Below are 17,288 nucleotides of genomic sequence, written 5' to 3' on the forward strand. Positions count from 1 at the left end.
CCAAGGACCTGTGGCAGACTGCAGTGCTCTGTCAGCGCAGCTGCTCTTTGGAGGAAGGGCTTTAAATGAGGATCTTTGGTAATTTTATGGGTCCAGGTGGGAAAATTAATATGCGTGGGAAGGGCGTCTGGCTGATGATGTGGCATCATTTCATGCAGCAGGACTGTGCTCTCAGGAAGACCATAACACCGGCATGGCCGGCTGTAAGCTGGCACGCACAGCGGGAGTCACGCGAATGCTGTGTGGCAGGGTGACGTGGAAGATGGACGAGTGGCACGTGCCATTCCCAGACTTTGACAGCACAAATTGGCCTTTGCAGTCAGTCACCACGTGCCTTCCTAACGCTCCTCTTCCATCTCACAGCTCCACTCTGCAGCCGAGGCATGTACTACAGAAGAAAGGCAGGTGTTTTCTGGGGAGAGCAGAGGCAGAACAACATTTTGTTGTTTCTCAATCCCACAAAAATGTCATGAAATCAATAGCCCTCGCCTCCTCCGTGCGGAGCCAGCGTGGTTACGCACATTCAAAGATCAAAATTTCTAAACTACACCTCAAGCTTGAGGTGCCTCGTTAGAGTGAGACGAGCATTTAAAACCACAGACCATCTGGGAAACTTTTTATCCAGGTGATTTCTGCAAACCCACCGCTGGAGCTGAGGCTCGTGCACTCTCTCACACCAGCTGCGGGCCAGGCTTGCCCACCCAAACCCATTCTCTCACCCCGAGCTCTCTGGATTTATTTTAAAGTTTGGAAGTGACACGAGTGAAGCGTCACAACGCGGAGGGATGGTGCAGCGGCCTCAGCCGTGATGACAACATGAAATGGAAATGGCAAAGGGCTGAGGCACCCCCGGGTGCTCTGGAGCAAACCAGCCCGGCGCGGCCCGCCGGGGCACTGCGCCGCCTGTCCGCAGCTGAGACACGCGTCCCACGGCCAGGACAGCCCTGCGCTGTCACCCCCGTACGAGCCCGTACAGCAGCGGGACGGCTTGCGTCACCTGGACGCGATCCCCTGGGGAAGCTGGAGAGAGCCTTGTCTTCATCAGCACCCGCTCTCTCAGCCCCACCTGAGCTCATCTCCAGGCCCTTCCCCGTGCCTGCTGCCCTCCCTCCCGCGCCCATCACCGCGCCCATGCCCACCCCGGGGCCGCTGCCTCTGCCACGCCGCGCCGCTTCCCCGGCCCCGCCCCCGGCGCATGACTCAGCACGCCCCCCGGCCTCAGATTGGCCGTCCGCCTAGAACGCTCAGCAGACGGCGACGGAGGGCGAGGGGTGCCATTGGCTCGGCCCGCCGTGACGTCATCCGCGGTGGCCGGGGCGGGCGGGAGCGTGACTCAGCACGTGGGCGCGGGCTGGGCTGAGTCAGCGGGAGGCGCATAAAGGCGGCGGTGTGTCCCGTCTCGCTCTGCTCCGCGGGTGTCGTTGTGCTGCCGGCATGGAGCTCCCGGGGCTGGGCGAGCACTGCTCGGAGCGCTCCTGCAAGCAGCTGGGTAAGCGGCGGCCGGGTTTCCCCCTCGGGGCGCGGCTGAGGGCTCGGTGCCGCCCGAAGGGAGCCGTGAGCGGGGACCGGGGGGTGGGCTGGCTCCCGTCCGGACGGCATCGTAAGGGACGGGTAGCTTGTGTCCTGGGGGGTGGTGTGTGTGTGTGTCACATCCTGTACCCCGAGCCTCTTCGGTAAGCCGGGTCTGTATGGGGGTGCTCAGGTCGGTAGCAGGTACCAGCGCTGCTTTGGCGGTCCCTCTTAGATAGGTCTTGTAGGGAGTAATAGCTGAGCCCAGTTCATTTTGTTCTTGTATGTTGCTCAACTGTTGAGGGATGTTTTTAAAAGAACAGTAGTACTTTTGAGTGGGTGTTGGATTCGTACTTCAGCTCCTAGCGCTTGACTAATGCCTCACTCAAAGGTTCTGTGCTCAAGGAGCTCCTGAGATACTTATGGTTTGTGTTAGCCTGACACTGTGCATAAAAAGGGGGAGAACTTAGCGCTTCTAATATTCATGAAGAATGATATGCTTTCCCTTGAGGTAACTGGATTGTCACTAGACAAAAACTTGCTTTAGAATTTTTGTAGTCTTTAGCAAGTACTCTTACAGCTGCTAGCTCTGCTCCATGAGAATCTGGTTTTCTTTTTATTCTTCTCCCAGATTTCCTTCCTCTGAAATGTGATGCATGTGGGGAAGTCTTCTGTAAAGATCACATCCGTTACGATGACCACAAGTGTAGCTCAGCCTACAAGAAAGTAAGTTCCTATACATGAGTCAGCAGTTCACACCAGGACTGCAAGCCATGTGTAAATGCTGCTCTGAAACTTGACCTGTGGTTTCAGTAAAAGTGGATAGGAGAACCACAAGATTTAAGTTAATGACACAGCTGAATTTCAAATATATAGAAACAACACTTCAGAGGTCAGTACTGCTAGATTCTAGCGTCTTTCACTTATACCACATCTTCCCAGCAAGGAGTACTTCATGTTTTAAGTAATGTATTGTGGCCCAAAACTATCTGCAGCCCCAGTCTGTTAAGATGAAGGACAGCAAACATGAAACTACAGAAAAATAGTAAGTGGGGCCAAACTTTGGTCTCTGGTGTTGAAGTGTTCAAAGACTGTAACTCCAGAAAGCCTGGAAGCATAGTTGAAGTCAGCTTACCAAATACATTGCTACAAATTGATTTGGCAAAGCATATCCAACTAATTTTGGATAATGATTTGCAGTTACCTTTGAAGTGTATCTTTAACAGTGTTAGTAAATGAGTAGAACATAAACAACTTGTGAATACATGTCAGCTATAGGTAAGAGAAGGGGAAGGACAAAAATAACTGAGACTTCTAATCTGTGTTGTATGTTCTTAGAATGTGCAGGTTCCAGCGTGCCCGCTCTGTAATGTGCCTGTCCCCGTACAGAAGGGGGAAATACCAGATATTGTGGTTGGAGCCCACATGGATAAAGACTGCAAATACAATCCAGCACAGCAAAAGCAGAAGGTAAAGAAAGTGCTGTTGAAATCTAAACTGCCTGCCTAAAGCTTGTGAAGCCAGATCTTCCGCAGAATGCGTGGAAGCTTGCTATGTTTCATCTTAATTATAAGGGCACTTGAGCATTTGTACTTCAGCTTGGTCATTACTTGGCAATGCTTGCTCACTTTTTGGGATCAGCTTTCCAACTTCATGTCCTCTGTTATTCAGATCTTCACAAACAAGTGCTTAAAGCCAGGCTGCAAAAGGAAAGAAATGATGAAGGTAACTTGTGAACAGTGCAGTGGCAACTTCTGCATAAAACATCGGCATCCTCTGGATCATGACTGTAAAGGGAGCAGCCACCCCACCTCCAAGGCAGGGTAAGTTGTGTTTATGATACCTTGAGCTCAAGCTGAAATTTCAGAGCTAGTATCAGGGGTGTGTGGGGGGAGCTCAGACAAATAGGGAATTCTGTAAGCTACTGATCACTTGAATAAAATAGCCACTACTTCCTCTTTGTATTTGCGCCTAATTTCCGAAAGTCTGTGAGCTAAGATAAAAGTTTCTTGTTAAATGCCTTCCTAAAATTTTTCCAAGATTACCTATCTTGATAGCATGACTCTGCCTCCAAACTGTGAACAGATGCTGGCCATCTCAAGTGCCCTTTGGGGCCTGGATCTAAATACTGCAATTGTAAAGTTTTTCTTAGCACTTTGAAGTAACAAAGAACAAAATCAATCCCTTGCCAAATAAAGTTTAAACTTAGTTTTAATAGAAATCTGTCTCTTGCAGGCAGATACACTTTCCTTGTTCTGTGGAATAGGACTGTAGGAATGTGTGACAGATGTGGATAATTAAACTGGATGGAAGAGTGAAACTACTGGCAGTGTGCATAAGAGGTGCTGAGCCTGGTTGTATTTCTTTGTAGATATGCAGCTCTGATGAGAGCCTCTCAAACTGCCTTCAAGTCAGCGGGAGCAATTGGAGTGCCATCTAATGGGGGTCTTCAGCACAACAGGTATGAGCTGGAGAATGAGGAAAGACAAACAAGCTTGTTTAAAAATAGTCTTGTGTCAACATGGTGTAGGAGTGCCACTGTCATACCACTGGCTGCTCTGAAATTGGTAGTTTGATCGGTGTTGGGAATGTGGCAGAGGGGTTCCGACAGCACAAGTAAATCTTTACTTCTCCATACTGTAGTGATTAAAACAGCTATATAGACAGAAGCATTAGGACATCAAATTGTAACAGCAGGCTGGTCTCCTACCTGCTCAGTGTGAGGCTTGTTGAGGTCAAGTCCTCAGAATGCTGAGGAAAGTATAGCAGGCACCTGAATAAAATAAATGGCCCAAGCCCTTCCCTGCCATGGTGTATCTCCTTGTGACCCAAAGCTTTAGTTGTGTCACTCTTAACAGTGCTTTCTTATGTCTTTCAGATGCAGATAGTAGAGGCTCTTCACATCTGGATCAAATCTCTGTCTACTTTAATCTTGTCTATAGGTCTTGAAAATTTTCTATGCAGTTAACTTATTTTTCTATCACAATGTTTCATGCATTCAATAAAGTGTCACCCTTTTCCAGCCAACTTTATTTGTTCCTGTATTTGGAATAAGAACTGTAATACTATGAAAAATACGTGGTGGAGAAAACTGGGGAAGAATGGTGGTAGGAAAAAGACTAAAATTAGTATGAAACAGCCAGCTTTGCTTAGGTCATGGTAAGTCTGAGCTATGAGTCTCCTAAGATGAAAGTCTGAAATACAAGCTACTGTTGTAGGTCTTAATCTTTCAGGAAGTGAACTGGCACACAAGGCAGCATTCTGCTTGATAAACAACATATATCAATGTGTAGCAAGTTTTATATAAGCTGCCTCTTGGTTTCCAAATGTCATTGGAAGTACTTGATTTATAAAGCCATACCTAGTTTTTCTAGACCCACCCTAAGCAATTCATTGAAGGCTCAGAGGCATGCACAGTATAATTCTTTAATTTATTGTCCCTTATAGAAAGCTAGATTTGCATGGGTATTTTTTGCAGTTGGGAGGGGGAAAGGAAGCCAGAGAAAGTAGCATTAACTGTTTGTGTCTTGTATAATGTGAATGAGGCAAAAATATATCTTTGTCTAGGGAGGCTACTCTTGCTGTCTTCCTGGAAAGCTTAAACAAGTGAAGACATAACAGACATGCTCCATCTATTATCTTGACCAGCTATCTTGGCTCTTTAAAACTGCATGAATATCCAGCTGCTTAGCTTGAGGCCTGAAATATTGTAGGCTGATGAAATGGAAATGTGCTGTTAATGAACAATGCTAATTCCCCAGCTGGGATCTAAGTAGACCTCTCACACAGCTAATTGTGAGAAAAATGCCAAGGCTTACTGATAATGTCAGAAGGTCAAGACCTCAATTTCATGTGTCATTGGAGCCATTCCTCTGCGCGCTGGTGCTGGTGGGCTGGAGTGTTGGCTTAGGACTAACTGAAGGGTAATTGCAGTCCCTGCAGCGATGAGTGCCCGATGCTGTTCTGCTGAGGTGGGAGGATGAGCAGTTTGCATAGCAGAGAGTTCCTTGACCTGGGGAAAAATAATCTTTGATAATGCTGTAAGATGTGAGTGTAAATGCAGTTAATGCATGTGCTTTATACAGCCTTGTAGTTGTGCAAAGACTGTTGTGTGCCTCTTGTTTCTCTTTGAAGAAGCTTAATCCTTAGAATACAAATCCTGCCTAAAGAGGAAACATGGATTTATGGCCCTTCACAGGGATAGCATGTAAACAATCAACATGTTGAGTTGTAGGCCTCTCATCAGAAAGGGCAGAGATAATGTAATTTTTGGCCACTGCAGAAGAAAATATCTGTGCTATCCCATGTTCATGTTTTGGCTCAATAGGATTTATCATCCAGCAGAAGTTTTTGGGGAAGATCAAAGCTATATGGAAGGCTGTGGTTGGCCAAACTGAATATGTAATATAGATATGAGTTACTACTGCTAATTCCATATAGTCCAATTTTATGCAATTGTGTGGTCAAAATTGTGATGTGAGGGTATCTGTAATACTGTGTTTAACCACAGGATGTCACAATAGGATATGTAATAAACCAATCATTATTTTAGGAAGCCTAAACATAGAAAACATGCTTTCCCTATTCACATTAGAACAAAAGCTTAAATTACAACTCTAATTTTAGATGCCACCACCTACTGATTATTCTGTGTGCTCTAACACTGTGACTCAGTCTGAGCATGTTGCTACAGCACCAGGATTTTTGTAATCTTTCTGTATGATATATAACTGGCCATGTGTTCCCAAATGATGCTGTGTACCCTACTGGTGGTACAGGAAGGGGGTTCCAGTGGAGAGCAGCAGGGGCTGACATGCTGTGAGGATGTGGATCAGAGTCGAGAGGCTCAGCCCAGCAGTGATGGGTGGGGGACAGGACTGCACCCTGTGGTGTGGGGAGGAGGTAGAAGGAGAGGAACAGCAGAAGGTGTGACCCTGCTTTGGACAGGAGAAGGAAGCAGAGGTGTGAAGGATTACCTCTTCCCATTGGTGTGTATAATGGTGCAGGGAGTCGTTAGCATTAGCATCTGCTACCACAGCCAGCATCTCAGCTGCTCCAGGGATCAAAGCAAAAAAAAGCTGTTTCAGGTTGTCATGAAAAAAATGCTCCATCTATGTTTGTAGTAAATATTCTTGCCCTTAAATTACCAAGGGGAAATGGAAATGTTTGTGCACGTGGTATTCATAGAAAATGAAAACATAGCAAACAATTCTTCCCTGGAAACCTTGTCCTAGGAGATGTTTTCCCGTCTGCTCAAACCGCAGCACCCGCCTCCTCCCGGCGCGTTCCCTCAGAGCCGATCAGCACAGCAGCTAACGCTGTCTCCGACACGGAGCCTTCGGGATCCGCTGGCTACGAGGACTCACCACCGTTCTCCGGAGAGCCATCTCGCTGCGCTAGCGGCCGGCACGGCGCCCACAGGGCCACACGCGAGCCTGCTGTGGCCAGCAGCACCGGGGCTGGCCTTCCACCGGGGGTCGCTCACGGGCAGCGCGGGGGTGGGTGCTGCCAGGCCCTGGCGTGTTCCTGTCACGCCGCGGGTGGATCCTGGTCAAACATGGAGGGTCCCTGTCACGGGTGGATCCCAGTCAGGCCCGAGGGGGGCAGCCCGAGCCTGGCGGGGATCTCCTTGGCAACGAGGGGCGGGGCCACGGGTCTTGTCCCACCCCTACGCAGGAGGCAGGGGCGTCTTCTATGACGGATCTCGGCGCGGAAAGGTGACGTCAAGCGCGCCTCCAAAAGCCGGCCGAGCACTCCTCAGCACGCGTGTTCCAGGTGGGCGCTTTAAGTCCGAGCGTGGCTTCCTATTGGCCGTCCGGAAGATTGGCGTGCCCAGGGCCAACCAGAGGCCTCCATTTTCTCCTTGTAGCCAGTGAGAGCGAGGGGGCGGGCTGCGGCGCCAGCGTGGGGCTCAGTTAAATGTGCGGAGGAGACGGGTCTGAGAGGTGCGTGCGGTGAGGGGAGGTCGCGTGCTCTGTGTCCCCACCCGTGGGGGCCCTGGTGGTGCCTGGCGGGGGCGGTGGGGACCGTGGGGATCTCCCTGCCCCGCCGGGCCCGGCTGGAGGCTGCGGGAGGGTCGGGGCGGCCCGGCCCGGCCCGGCCCGAGGCGCGGCGGCTGAGGGAGTTGCTTTCCTTTCCCCGCCGGTGCAGCTTCCCTCTCTCGTCCCCCAGCCGCCTGTCCCCGACCCCCGCAGAGGGTGGGAGCTCGATGCCGGGCATGTGCTGCGGAGGAGCCGGTGGGTAGTGCTGGAGGCAGGACAGTAATGTTGTCTGTTCCGTGAAAGATGCTCTGGTTGCTGCTCTTGAGAACGTAGTACTCAAAAATTAAAAAAAACCCTTTATCGTCACGAAGTCTTAACTCGCTCCTCAGTAAAAGGAGAAGCAAACCCAGGGCTCTTGTGTCGGGAAGGCAGGGAGTTGGTGCTTCCTGAGCGCTGCCCGCCAGCTGAGGCGATGGGTGCCTGCCTGGCCCAGGTCTAGGCCTGGCCTGGCCTGGCCTGGCCTGACAGGAGTGTCGCTACCTGAGGTGCTGTTGTGGTGGCCCTGTTGGGGACTTGGGTCCCTGCTGCTCTGTCAGGCGGCACGGGGGTTCCTGCCCATCCGTTGTGTGGGTGCCTGCCAAACTGGGTTTGTGGGTTGTTTTATCTTTCAGAGTGTGTTTCAAGCTAAATATTTGTGATTGAGTCAACTGTTGGTTTTGTGCTGTTACACATAAAGTGACTGTGTTGGGGCAGCTGTTGAAAACCACTTAAATCAGATTTTCTCTCAGAGAAATAATACGCAGTTACAACTAGACCTGGTTTCAAAACCAGGTTTTCTGCAACTGCTGTTTGCCTTTGCCCTTATGTCGGGTTAAAAGGAAAGATAAAACTCGTGAGACATAATTCTATTACAGATGTTACATTTCTATTACAGAATACTTCTAGTTTAGAATGCCAAAAATAAATGTGGAAAAAAAGAAGGCAGAAAAAAGAAAAAAGCTAAAGCAATGTGTGGCCCAAAAGGGAGAGCTGGAATCGGAAACAGAACCAAAGAAAAAGAAACAAAATCTGCAGGTAGGTTCTCCAGTTTTGACTCTTTAATTCAATAAAATGTGGATATATCGTTAACTATGATGTGATGGGTTTAGAGATTCAGGATTGAATCTGAATGTACTGTTCAATTCAGTTGCAATGATTACTTGGTCGTGATATATCTAGAGTGAAAGTTAAAAGCAAACAATAAACTAAGCCAACGCTGGATACCATTGTAGCAGAGTACATGATCTTGTTTGTTTTGGATGCCTCTGTGAAAGACAGAGAATGGGTGAGAGAATGTGGGTGAAAGGCAAACCAAATGGCTTTAAGCAACTGTCATATGGCAATATAGGCGTAGCTTAAGTCTTCATGTGATCCTGAGCGGTTGGAAAAACATGAAAGATGCTTTCTTGGAAATCCTCTTGATTTTTGGACAGAATGTCAAGTGACCAGAAGGTGTCAGCAGTCTCTTTGTATTACTGAACATTTTATGAATTAATTTTATGAGAATGAAATTAGCAATATTGAGATGTTATTTAAGTGGCAACTTAGAGCTGTAAGTTTTTTGTGATGGAAATGATACATAAACAGGGTGACTCAATTCTGCTGTTCTGAGTGGTTACTGGAGAACTTGGATTAAAGAAATACAAAGTGGTTTGACATTGTTGAGAAGTAGATAAGGAAAGGCAAAGTTTTTTTCCTCAGGAATTCTTGAGGTGATGTTAAGCCATGGTCTTAAAAACTTGCTTACATTTCTTGGCCTAACAAAATCAACGTGAAAGCTGCTCATTACCTCATTTTTTGAGATGGAGAGATCATATAACTAAATGGAGATCGTATAACTAAAAAGTAGTATTTCTTGTTATTAGACTTTAGTTAAGCTCATTGGCAAGAATATTTTTGAGAGCTTTTGGATGCGTAAGTGTCTCTAGCTATTACATTTAGAGTTTGCGAAGCATAATATAAGAAAAGTCAACTTATTGGCAGTAGCTATTCAAAGGTCTGTAATTCTTGCAGTTTTGAACCCAGCAGAAATGTTCCTATGGAGGGAAAGATTGCATCTTTGTCTATATTAAAGCAAAAATAGAAAATGTGGTACTTATAGCTTAATAAGAGGGAATGTTTCTCCTTTCCTTTGTAGGGTGTGTGTTATAGACTTTAGATTAACAGTACTATAATTCAATTTGAGTGAAAATAATTTTCCAGGATCAACAGTGTGAAATTGAAATGTCAAAATTAAAATCTGATTGCCTGTGACGATCTATATAGTTTCATGTAAAAGTGGAAAACAGCTCAAGGGGGCTTCAAACCTCCAACAAGTGGGGCCTTTTTGGACCATCTGATATTAAATGATAAGCTCTTAGAGCCCCCAAATTAATTTTTGTTGCCCTTGCAGACTGTAGGACTGTGAAAAAAAGAGCAAATATTAAATAGAAAGAAAAATCCTTAGTACTATTATGGAACACCACTAGGCACAACAGTTGTTAGAATTATAAAAGTTGGTGTCAGTGGATGGCTGAAACATGTATATAGTGTTAGTTTTAGGGAACACCATATAAGGTCTATGACAAACCATTTTTTGGCATCAGCTTTATAAACTGAAACTGTTGATAGTAGGAAAGTGTAAGTTAGTAGACCACATTTTTTGTTTGAAATGGCTGTTGAGAATGAAAAATGTTAGGCAGATCTTAAACAGTTTTACTTCAGAAATGGTTGATGAAAGTTAGCTGTTTACCAGTTTATGGTTGTTACTCAGCATGTGTACTCCTGCCTTTGTGTGAAATACTTGGTTAAGTCACAGGGGCAGTTATGCTTTAAAATGCTTTTGTTCATCAGACCTTGTCAGCATGGAAAATGTAGTAGAAAATAAGGTAAAACTGCTTTGTGTGTACACGAAGATCAGGAGGAACTGTGAGGCTGCAGAGTGATGTGTTCACTTTGGATGGTTCCAAAGAAGAAATTTGGAACAAAAATTAAGGCAACTGCTGAGAGTGTTTATTCTGCAGCCTTACTTTCTTTAGTTTTATTTCTGTTATTTTAAAATAAGCTGGAACTTTGATAGATCTACAGAAATTCCTGAAGCATGACAACTAGATTCTGATGGGCTTTGATTGACTTTTAATGCAGTAACTGAATGAAAGTAAACTTTTTTTTTTTTTGGCATTCTTAAAGTCAGTCTCTCCTAAGGAGTCTTGTGTGATGGAAAGAAGCTCAAAAGATAGCTATATAATAGCTATATTCATATAATATACGTTGCTTTTGGTGGGAGAGAGGTTTCACTAGTTCATTAAGTCACTTTACTTTCCTGTGATTTACTTTTTTCTTATTCTAGTACAGCAATTTTAGTTTCCAAAGTGGAAAATGTAAATTTCTAATTGATTTTGTTATAGAACTGCAGGCAGGCGAGCTGAAATGTGTCTTAAGTGACTGGATTTCGTGTACATTGATCATTCCTTCATGAAATTTGTTTCAAAAATTCTTACCAGCCTAAGACTAAAGCATTTTTCCTTAGAACAACTTGACCTTTCAGAGTAATCTTGATGTTTTATTGATTTTCATCTACTCAATTTCTTCTGTTTACATTAAATAGCAATGAGCAATTCAAGACCAATATCAATGTTTTCATGAATGATCGTAGAACCACACAGCTTTAAATGACACATCTCTAGTGGAGCTGAGCAACACAAGTTTTAAAATTTAATCCAGCCTTGTGTGTTTTTGTGACAGATTTTCATAATGTTACTGTTTTGTTTAGCTACCTAGCAATAAACCCCACATTTTAAACATTGATTTATTTTTTTAAATGCTTGGAGATTAGTTTTACTTGTTTTTTAATGATTTTGTAGTTTACTAACATACTCATGTGTTAAACCTTCCTGTAGTTGGAGATTATTCTTTTGAATTGTCACATAACATAGGCATAAAGCAGAGAGATTTAAAATGTGCCATCTAGACTGCTGGCCTGAAGTTAAATACCGGCTTCTTAAATAAAAGCTGAGACAAATTAATTTTGTTTCAGCTCTCTGAAAAAAAAATATTTACAATATTGTTGACGTATCATCTTGAAATAACAGAAGCATTGGAAGTGCTTGTCTGCAATTACCCGTGTCTTGCTTCTGTTTATGGATTTCTTCACCCTTCAAAATTTCAGCTGCCTTAATGCCGCAAAGCTTATTGAAACAGCAGTACTGACACTTACACCACTGTACGTAGGGAACAACATGTTGTGGTTGCTTTGTTTATGAGGGCTATTTGACTTCTACCCAGAATGACCTTACTGTATCAAAGGATCTTTTAACCTTGTAATTTAAAGGTAGATCTTGTTTCTCTAGTGCTGTTTTCAGGGCTGCAGGCTTTCTACAGAACACTAAGGAATTCTTCCAGAGGTGAACATCTATTAGGCAAGACTCAGTATTCATAACCCATAGAAAACAGTATTAATTTCCTCTTCCTTCCCAATTTAGTCTAGCAAACATTGTAACTTTCCTTAAAGTTACAATGACTGAGGCAATTGATCTTTATAAATCAAATCCGTTGTTCATGATTGAAGGGTACTTTAGGTAACTGTGCTTACACAGTCAGTGGCTGTTTCCTTGTATGTTCCTTGTTATCTTCAGCATTGTAAATGGTTGGAGGAGGAGGAATCAACATTTTCCCTAGATAAAGGCAAAATCAGTGGGAAAGGAATTTAATTTTTGAGATTCCATACAGACAGTACAAACAATGGCAAATAAACAAGTAGCTCATGGTGTTTCTTTAATCAGAGGGCTAGTGTGCAGGTGCCCAAACAGTAAGATCTGTTTACTAAATGGAAAATGGCAAAATTAGGAGGGAAAGGGTTTTTCTGTTCAGCTTTTTGAAGGTTATCATAAAGCCCAATAAGGAGTTATTAAGCTAGTACTACAGCAAAGCAAACCACAAAAAATGATTCTTTAAAATCCTTGTTTGCTTGTAGCAGTGCAAAACCCTATAAAATTATGTTTTAAACTGTGGAGATAAACATTTTTGCATGAGCTTGGTGGAATAGCTAGGAATGCTACTTTGATACGATCTCTAATGCTGTTTGTAATCAGGTAACTGGGGTAGGAATTTGAATGTTTAATGAATGCAAACCAGACATTCATGCTACAAAACCTATCAAGCAGATACTGTAAAGCTATCATCGGAAAGTGTATTTATTTGACAACCCACTAATTCATACCAAAGCCTGTTGTTGAAATAATGAGTTGTGGATGATTTGCAGACAAACTCAGTAATCCTTTATTGTTCCATTTAATTTATTTTTTTAATTAATGGAAGCTTATCTTGTAACCATCAAAATAACTTGTTTTGTGTTTTTCCATCCTAAAAACTGCCATGAAGTTACAACTTGGTGTGATGTTGCTGGATTTTCTTCTGATTATCAGGCTACTGATATTAGCTGTTATCTTACATATATTAAAAATATATTTTGGAAACTGCTTGCATTTTAATTCCACTATCAACTCTTCCTGCATTTGTTTAGTTTTGCTTTGTTAGCTTAATCCTCTGTTGTATGCATTAATGTTATCCATGTTTATTAATTTTTCTTTTTTTAAGAAATATGTAGAAAATTGATCTTAAATATTGAAAAAAGGAAAATAAATTCCAAACCCTTAATTTCACTTAGCATAACCTCCTAAAATAAATCTTGTCTTGTACTGGGGTTTTTTTGGACCATTTAAAGAATATCTCTAACATGCAAATAGAGTTTTTCTATGTTATGAAGAGAAGATGACACAATCTTTCATCTTCCCCCATCCCTCCATCTCCCCCCATGCCTTGATGTAAGGATACATCAGCAGTTAGCAGTTTTCTGGCGATAAAGGGGGGGTGATAGCTGCTATTTCTCAAAACGGCAAAGTTAAATGTCAGTATGGATATTAGTGTGCTCTTGTTAGGCTGCTGGGTTTGGTCAGTCTGTAATTGAAATGTTGGGCCTATTTCTCTTTTCTTTGGGCTACCTTTCAGTTGAATGTTTATTCTCATTTTATTTGTATCTTTTCTTACTCGCACAAAGAGACAAGTTTGCTGGCCCATTGGCTTCTGATTGCCTCCCTGCACGATGGGCTTCTAGGAGTTGCAAAAGTTAGGAAGCTATAAACCCATTTGGCATTTATGACTTACTGTGTGACATCTTACTTGGTTTGTCTGCTTTCTTATCTATGCAATATTTCTCAAATTAGGAAGAAGAAAATTAAAAAAAAAAAAACTAAACTTTGAGGGCAGCTGCTTATGAGACTGAAACATTTGAAACGCTTTTTCATCAGAATATTGATAGAGTTGCTTTAAATTATTAAATTAACCATACATTGATTTATTTTTTAAAAGATGTAAATTTGATTGTGACACCATATAGTGTTTATAGAGAATAGTAGGCCTTTTGTAAACGGACATGTCTAAGAAGGTACAAAATTGTGTCTGAAATACGGATATGCATAGATTAGGCCGAATAATTTTACATTCCTTTGAAAATTATTTTTGTAATGGTAGGAACAGATTTCCCAGGAAAGAGTATTCACAGCTGGGAAAACAGTTGCTACTTTGAAGATGGTTTTCCCAGGCGAAAGGCTCACGTCCCCAACTGTGTTTGGTATAAACAATATGTGGTGTATTTCTTACTTTTGTTTAAAGGAATTGTGCATTCTTCATTACATATTAACCAGCAAAAGTTTCATGCTAATTCTGGGTATTTGCCTTAATCTGTGTACATTCAAAGTGAATTCCTTACTTTTATTAATATAGCCAGGGTATTAAGTGATGGGGAGTTTGGTGGTGAAACGCAACCGTCCCCTCTTGGCTATTAAGAGGGGAAATTCCTCCTTTTCTTCTTGGAGCACATACTTGACGTTTCCTCTCAGCTCCTGTTCTTTACTTAGTGGTGAGACCTTCCTTGACAGTTCTTGTTAGGTTTCCAGTATAAATCCTTACTTTCATGACTTAGCTGCAAATAACTTCACAAAATTGAAATTCAGCATGGGATTCCCACTTGCAGGCTGAATTTGTTGAGTTAACGGTCTTTGAGCAGAGGCTAGGTCTGCTTGACTATGTGTCACCCAGCTCCAGTCCAGTGACAACACTGTTTTCTGTCCTTTGTCAATTATGACTTTTTTCTGGTTTTATGTTAATGGGTTCTAACTTATCATAGAGAGACGCATCATAAATGAAAATTACTGGAAAAGGCCCAAATTGCTGAATATAGAAAATTTGGCACAAAACCTCAAAATATGTATGACCTTAGTTAAAAAAAAGTCCCGTTACGTGTTTGAATTCACAAAACACGTTCCACTTGGCAAGAAATTAGATTGTAAGCTTGAAAGGATAAATGTTTGCTACATTCTGATATAGGATAAAGAGCAGAGAAGTGGGCGTCCAAAGGCAATTGTTCTTGACAGGGCTTGAAACTTGGAAGGGTGTACAATATAACATATTAACGTAAGCCTGATTCTTGTGGATTTGTTACTTCCTCTTTATGGCTCTTGGTAATATTTTGTTAATGTTAATTTGTTCAAAAAAACCTAAAATGGGACAGGTTTGGATATTTAAAATATGTTTATTCAAAAAAGCAGCTATTTTCCCTGTCCTTGACAGAATGCAACTGCTTTTTTTAAACAACGTGGAAGTCTGGTATAAGGATTTTTATAAAATACAAATTATTGTGTGTTGATGGAATAGACTTAAAAAGAAAATAAAACCCCTAAAATTTTGGAGCAGATAAAAGGATAAAAGGGGGAGGATGCTTCCGCAGTATGAATGAAAAACTAGAATTATTTCACGAGAAGTTTCCTCTTCCAAAATACCTTTTGTGTTTAGATGCAATATTGTGAACCACATGAAAGATTAGTGTATATTTATGTATGTTAATTAATAAATTACAGTGTAGATAAAATGGCTCTTGGGTATTAGATCAAAGCCACACAGATTAATAAATACTTGTAAAGTGCTTGTCTGTTACATCTGACAGGTAATTAGAACAGAAAATTAATCTTTTGACTTCTAGAAGCTGCCTGAAATAATGAGCGTACAAGCATGGAGGTAGTTGACAGGGGAACCTCTTGCTTAAAGAACCAGACTCTGTCTTTGAATGCATTTACCTATTTCTAATTGAATCTCACAAGAGTTCTGTAGGATATCAAACAGAAGATCATCAACCAATGTTTTATTAAATTTCTCAGCATTATCTTAATAATTTGCATCCGTAAACCAGGCTTTTGCAAACAGCATATATACACAAGGGAAGACAAAGCTCGGCTCCTACCATCTTACACTTTGAAACATGTCAAAACTGTTGAGAGAATCGAAGACTTAGAGCTGCATCACTTACAGAGGAGCAGAGAGATTATATAAAAGAGAATAGAAAATTTTATGTATGCAGGGAAAATATGTGCTTTTAGTAACTGTCATTCTATCCTACCTTTCCATTATGTACTGAATCATATATGGGAATTATTCATATTTACCCACTCGTAAAATAACTAGGTGGTTACAGAACTGTTATACTGAACTGTAATGCACAGCTCATTGAAATCGGTCATAGATTTTGTGGACTCAGAGTACACTTTGGAGCTTTCTTGTACCTCATTTGCTGGTTCTTTTTTTCTAGTCACCTTTGGAATAGACAAGTTTTTCCTATTTTATTATGTAAGTCCCATCTTTCATGGCTATTCTTATGTCCAAGTCTGTAGCTCCATGATTTTCTAAAGGCATTTTTAATAAACTTGTGAGGGTTTTTTTGTTTGTTTTCATGGTAAAAGTTTACCATGCTTCATTTAAAACACGGTATGTTCTTTACATAGGTTTGTCTAGATTAAGTCATGGTCTAGTTTGGGCTTAGAATAAGAGTGGCTGACTGTCCTGATCCTATATGTCTTGTAATAAAATCTTCAGGCCAAGACCCAAAAGGTCTCACTCAGTATCAGTGAGAGTCAAGAGCAGCACAAATCTAGCCGGGGACAGGGACAGTTTTCCATGGATCCTCATCCTTGTTATGGGCTGAGCACGGAGGTAGGTTCTGTGTGATCTGGTGTCAACTTTAGCAGCACCTCCGCCAGCAAGTTTGCACTTCAACCGTGTCATGCCTCATCAGCCATCTTTACAGCAGAGTAAAACAACGTGTCATGTTTCTCACTATTCTAAGAGTATTAAGCTTTCAATATGAGAAGTAATTCTTCTGACTTTATGCCAAGCAAGTTTATAAATTTAGTTTATAAATTAAGTTCCCACAGGCATCACTGTCTATCTGTATTCTCTACCTGTCTTGTTACTCAGTCCTCAGACGGGTGTTTGGAATATCATCACATTGTTTAAGTGAGCCCTTTCCTTGGTTTCTCAATTTGCTGTGTGCACTTCACTCATAACTAAGTACTGGAACACAAGAGTTAAAAGGTTTCTATAGTCAGGTAAAGCCTATTTCTCTTTCGTAGCTCTGAATGGAGGGAGAATGAAAGGAAGAAAATCTCATTTGCCTTTATATTTCTGTTTCTATTGAGAGAATGCCCAGGAAAGGAAATGTTTCTGCTGCTGAGCAGAAAACAAATCTCCACTACTAGGCATTTCTACTACTGAGCTCTTTCTGTAAAAACAGCCTTAAGTCCAATTTCTAAGGATAATTTAACGATATTCCAATATTTTTCCTGTTTCTCCAATATGTCTTTTTCACAGTTTTTCTGAAGTCCCTCCAGAAAACACATTCCATGCAATTTGAAAAGGTTTTAAGCCTTTTCAGTGATTTTGCGTGCAGGTCAA

At 42.3% G+C, this 17,288-nt stretch overlaps 2 protein-coding genes across 6 annotated transcripts in view; both read left to right on the plus strand.

Moving 5' to 3' along the window:
• The first annotated feature begins 1,334 nt into the window (after window positions 1-1,334).
• ZFAND2A (zinc finger AN1-type containing 2A) lies at window positions 1,335-4,628 on the plus strand. 4 transcript variants are annotated; one of them, XM_054843627.1, is made up of 6 exons: window positions 1,336-1,489; window positions 2,141-2,235; window positions 2,848-2,979; window positions 3,181-3,332; window positions 3,881-3,970; window positions 4,388-4,628. In XM_054843627.1, exons 1-6 carry the CDS (start codon window positions 1,435-1,437, stop codon window positions 4,395-4,397), a joined length of 534 nt encoding a protein of 177 aa, XP_054699602.1. In that variant the 5' UTR covers window positions 1,336-1,434; the 3' UTR covers window positions 4,398-4,628. The 4 variants fall into 4 exon arrangements, with proteins under 4 accessions (XP_054699600.1, XP_054699603.1, XP_054699602.1 ...); XM_054843625.1 differs by lacking the exon at window positions 4,388-4,628 and having other exon boundaries at window positions 1,335-1,489; window positions 3,881-4,372; XM_054843628.1 differs by lacking the exons at window positions 3,881-3,970; window positions 4,388-4,628 and adding an exon at window positions 3,745-3,868 and having other exon boundaries at window positions 1,335-1,489.
• A 2,664-nt stretch (window positions 4,629-7,292) lies between these two features.
• Window positions 7,293-17,288, plus strand: part of C15H7orf50 (chromosome 15 C7orf50 homolog) — a 129,588-nt gene continuing 119,592 nt past the window's right edge. The window contains exons 1-2 of one of the 2 annotated variants that reach the window (XM_054842410.1): window positions 7,293-7,454; window positions 8,425-8,564. In XM_054842410.1, the coding sequence (XP_054698385.1) occupies window positions 8,442-8,564 (123 nt within the window). In that variant the 5' untranslated portion in view covers window positions 7,293-7,454; window positions 8,425-8,441. Of the gene's footprint in view, window positions 7,455-8,424; window positions 8,565-17,288 lie in introns of those variants that run through there. The other variant, XM_054842411.1, reaches the window with a different exon arrangement.

Source organism: Grus americana, chromosome 15 (assembly GCF_028858705.1).
Source record: "Grus americana isolate bGruAme1 chromosome 15, bGruAme1.mat, whole genome shotgun sequence".
Classification (NCBI taxonomy): Eukaryota; Metazoa; Chordata; class Aves; order Gruiformes; family Gruidae; genus Grus; species Grus americana.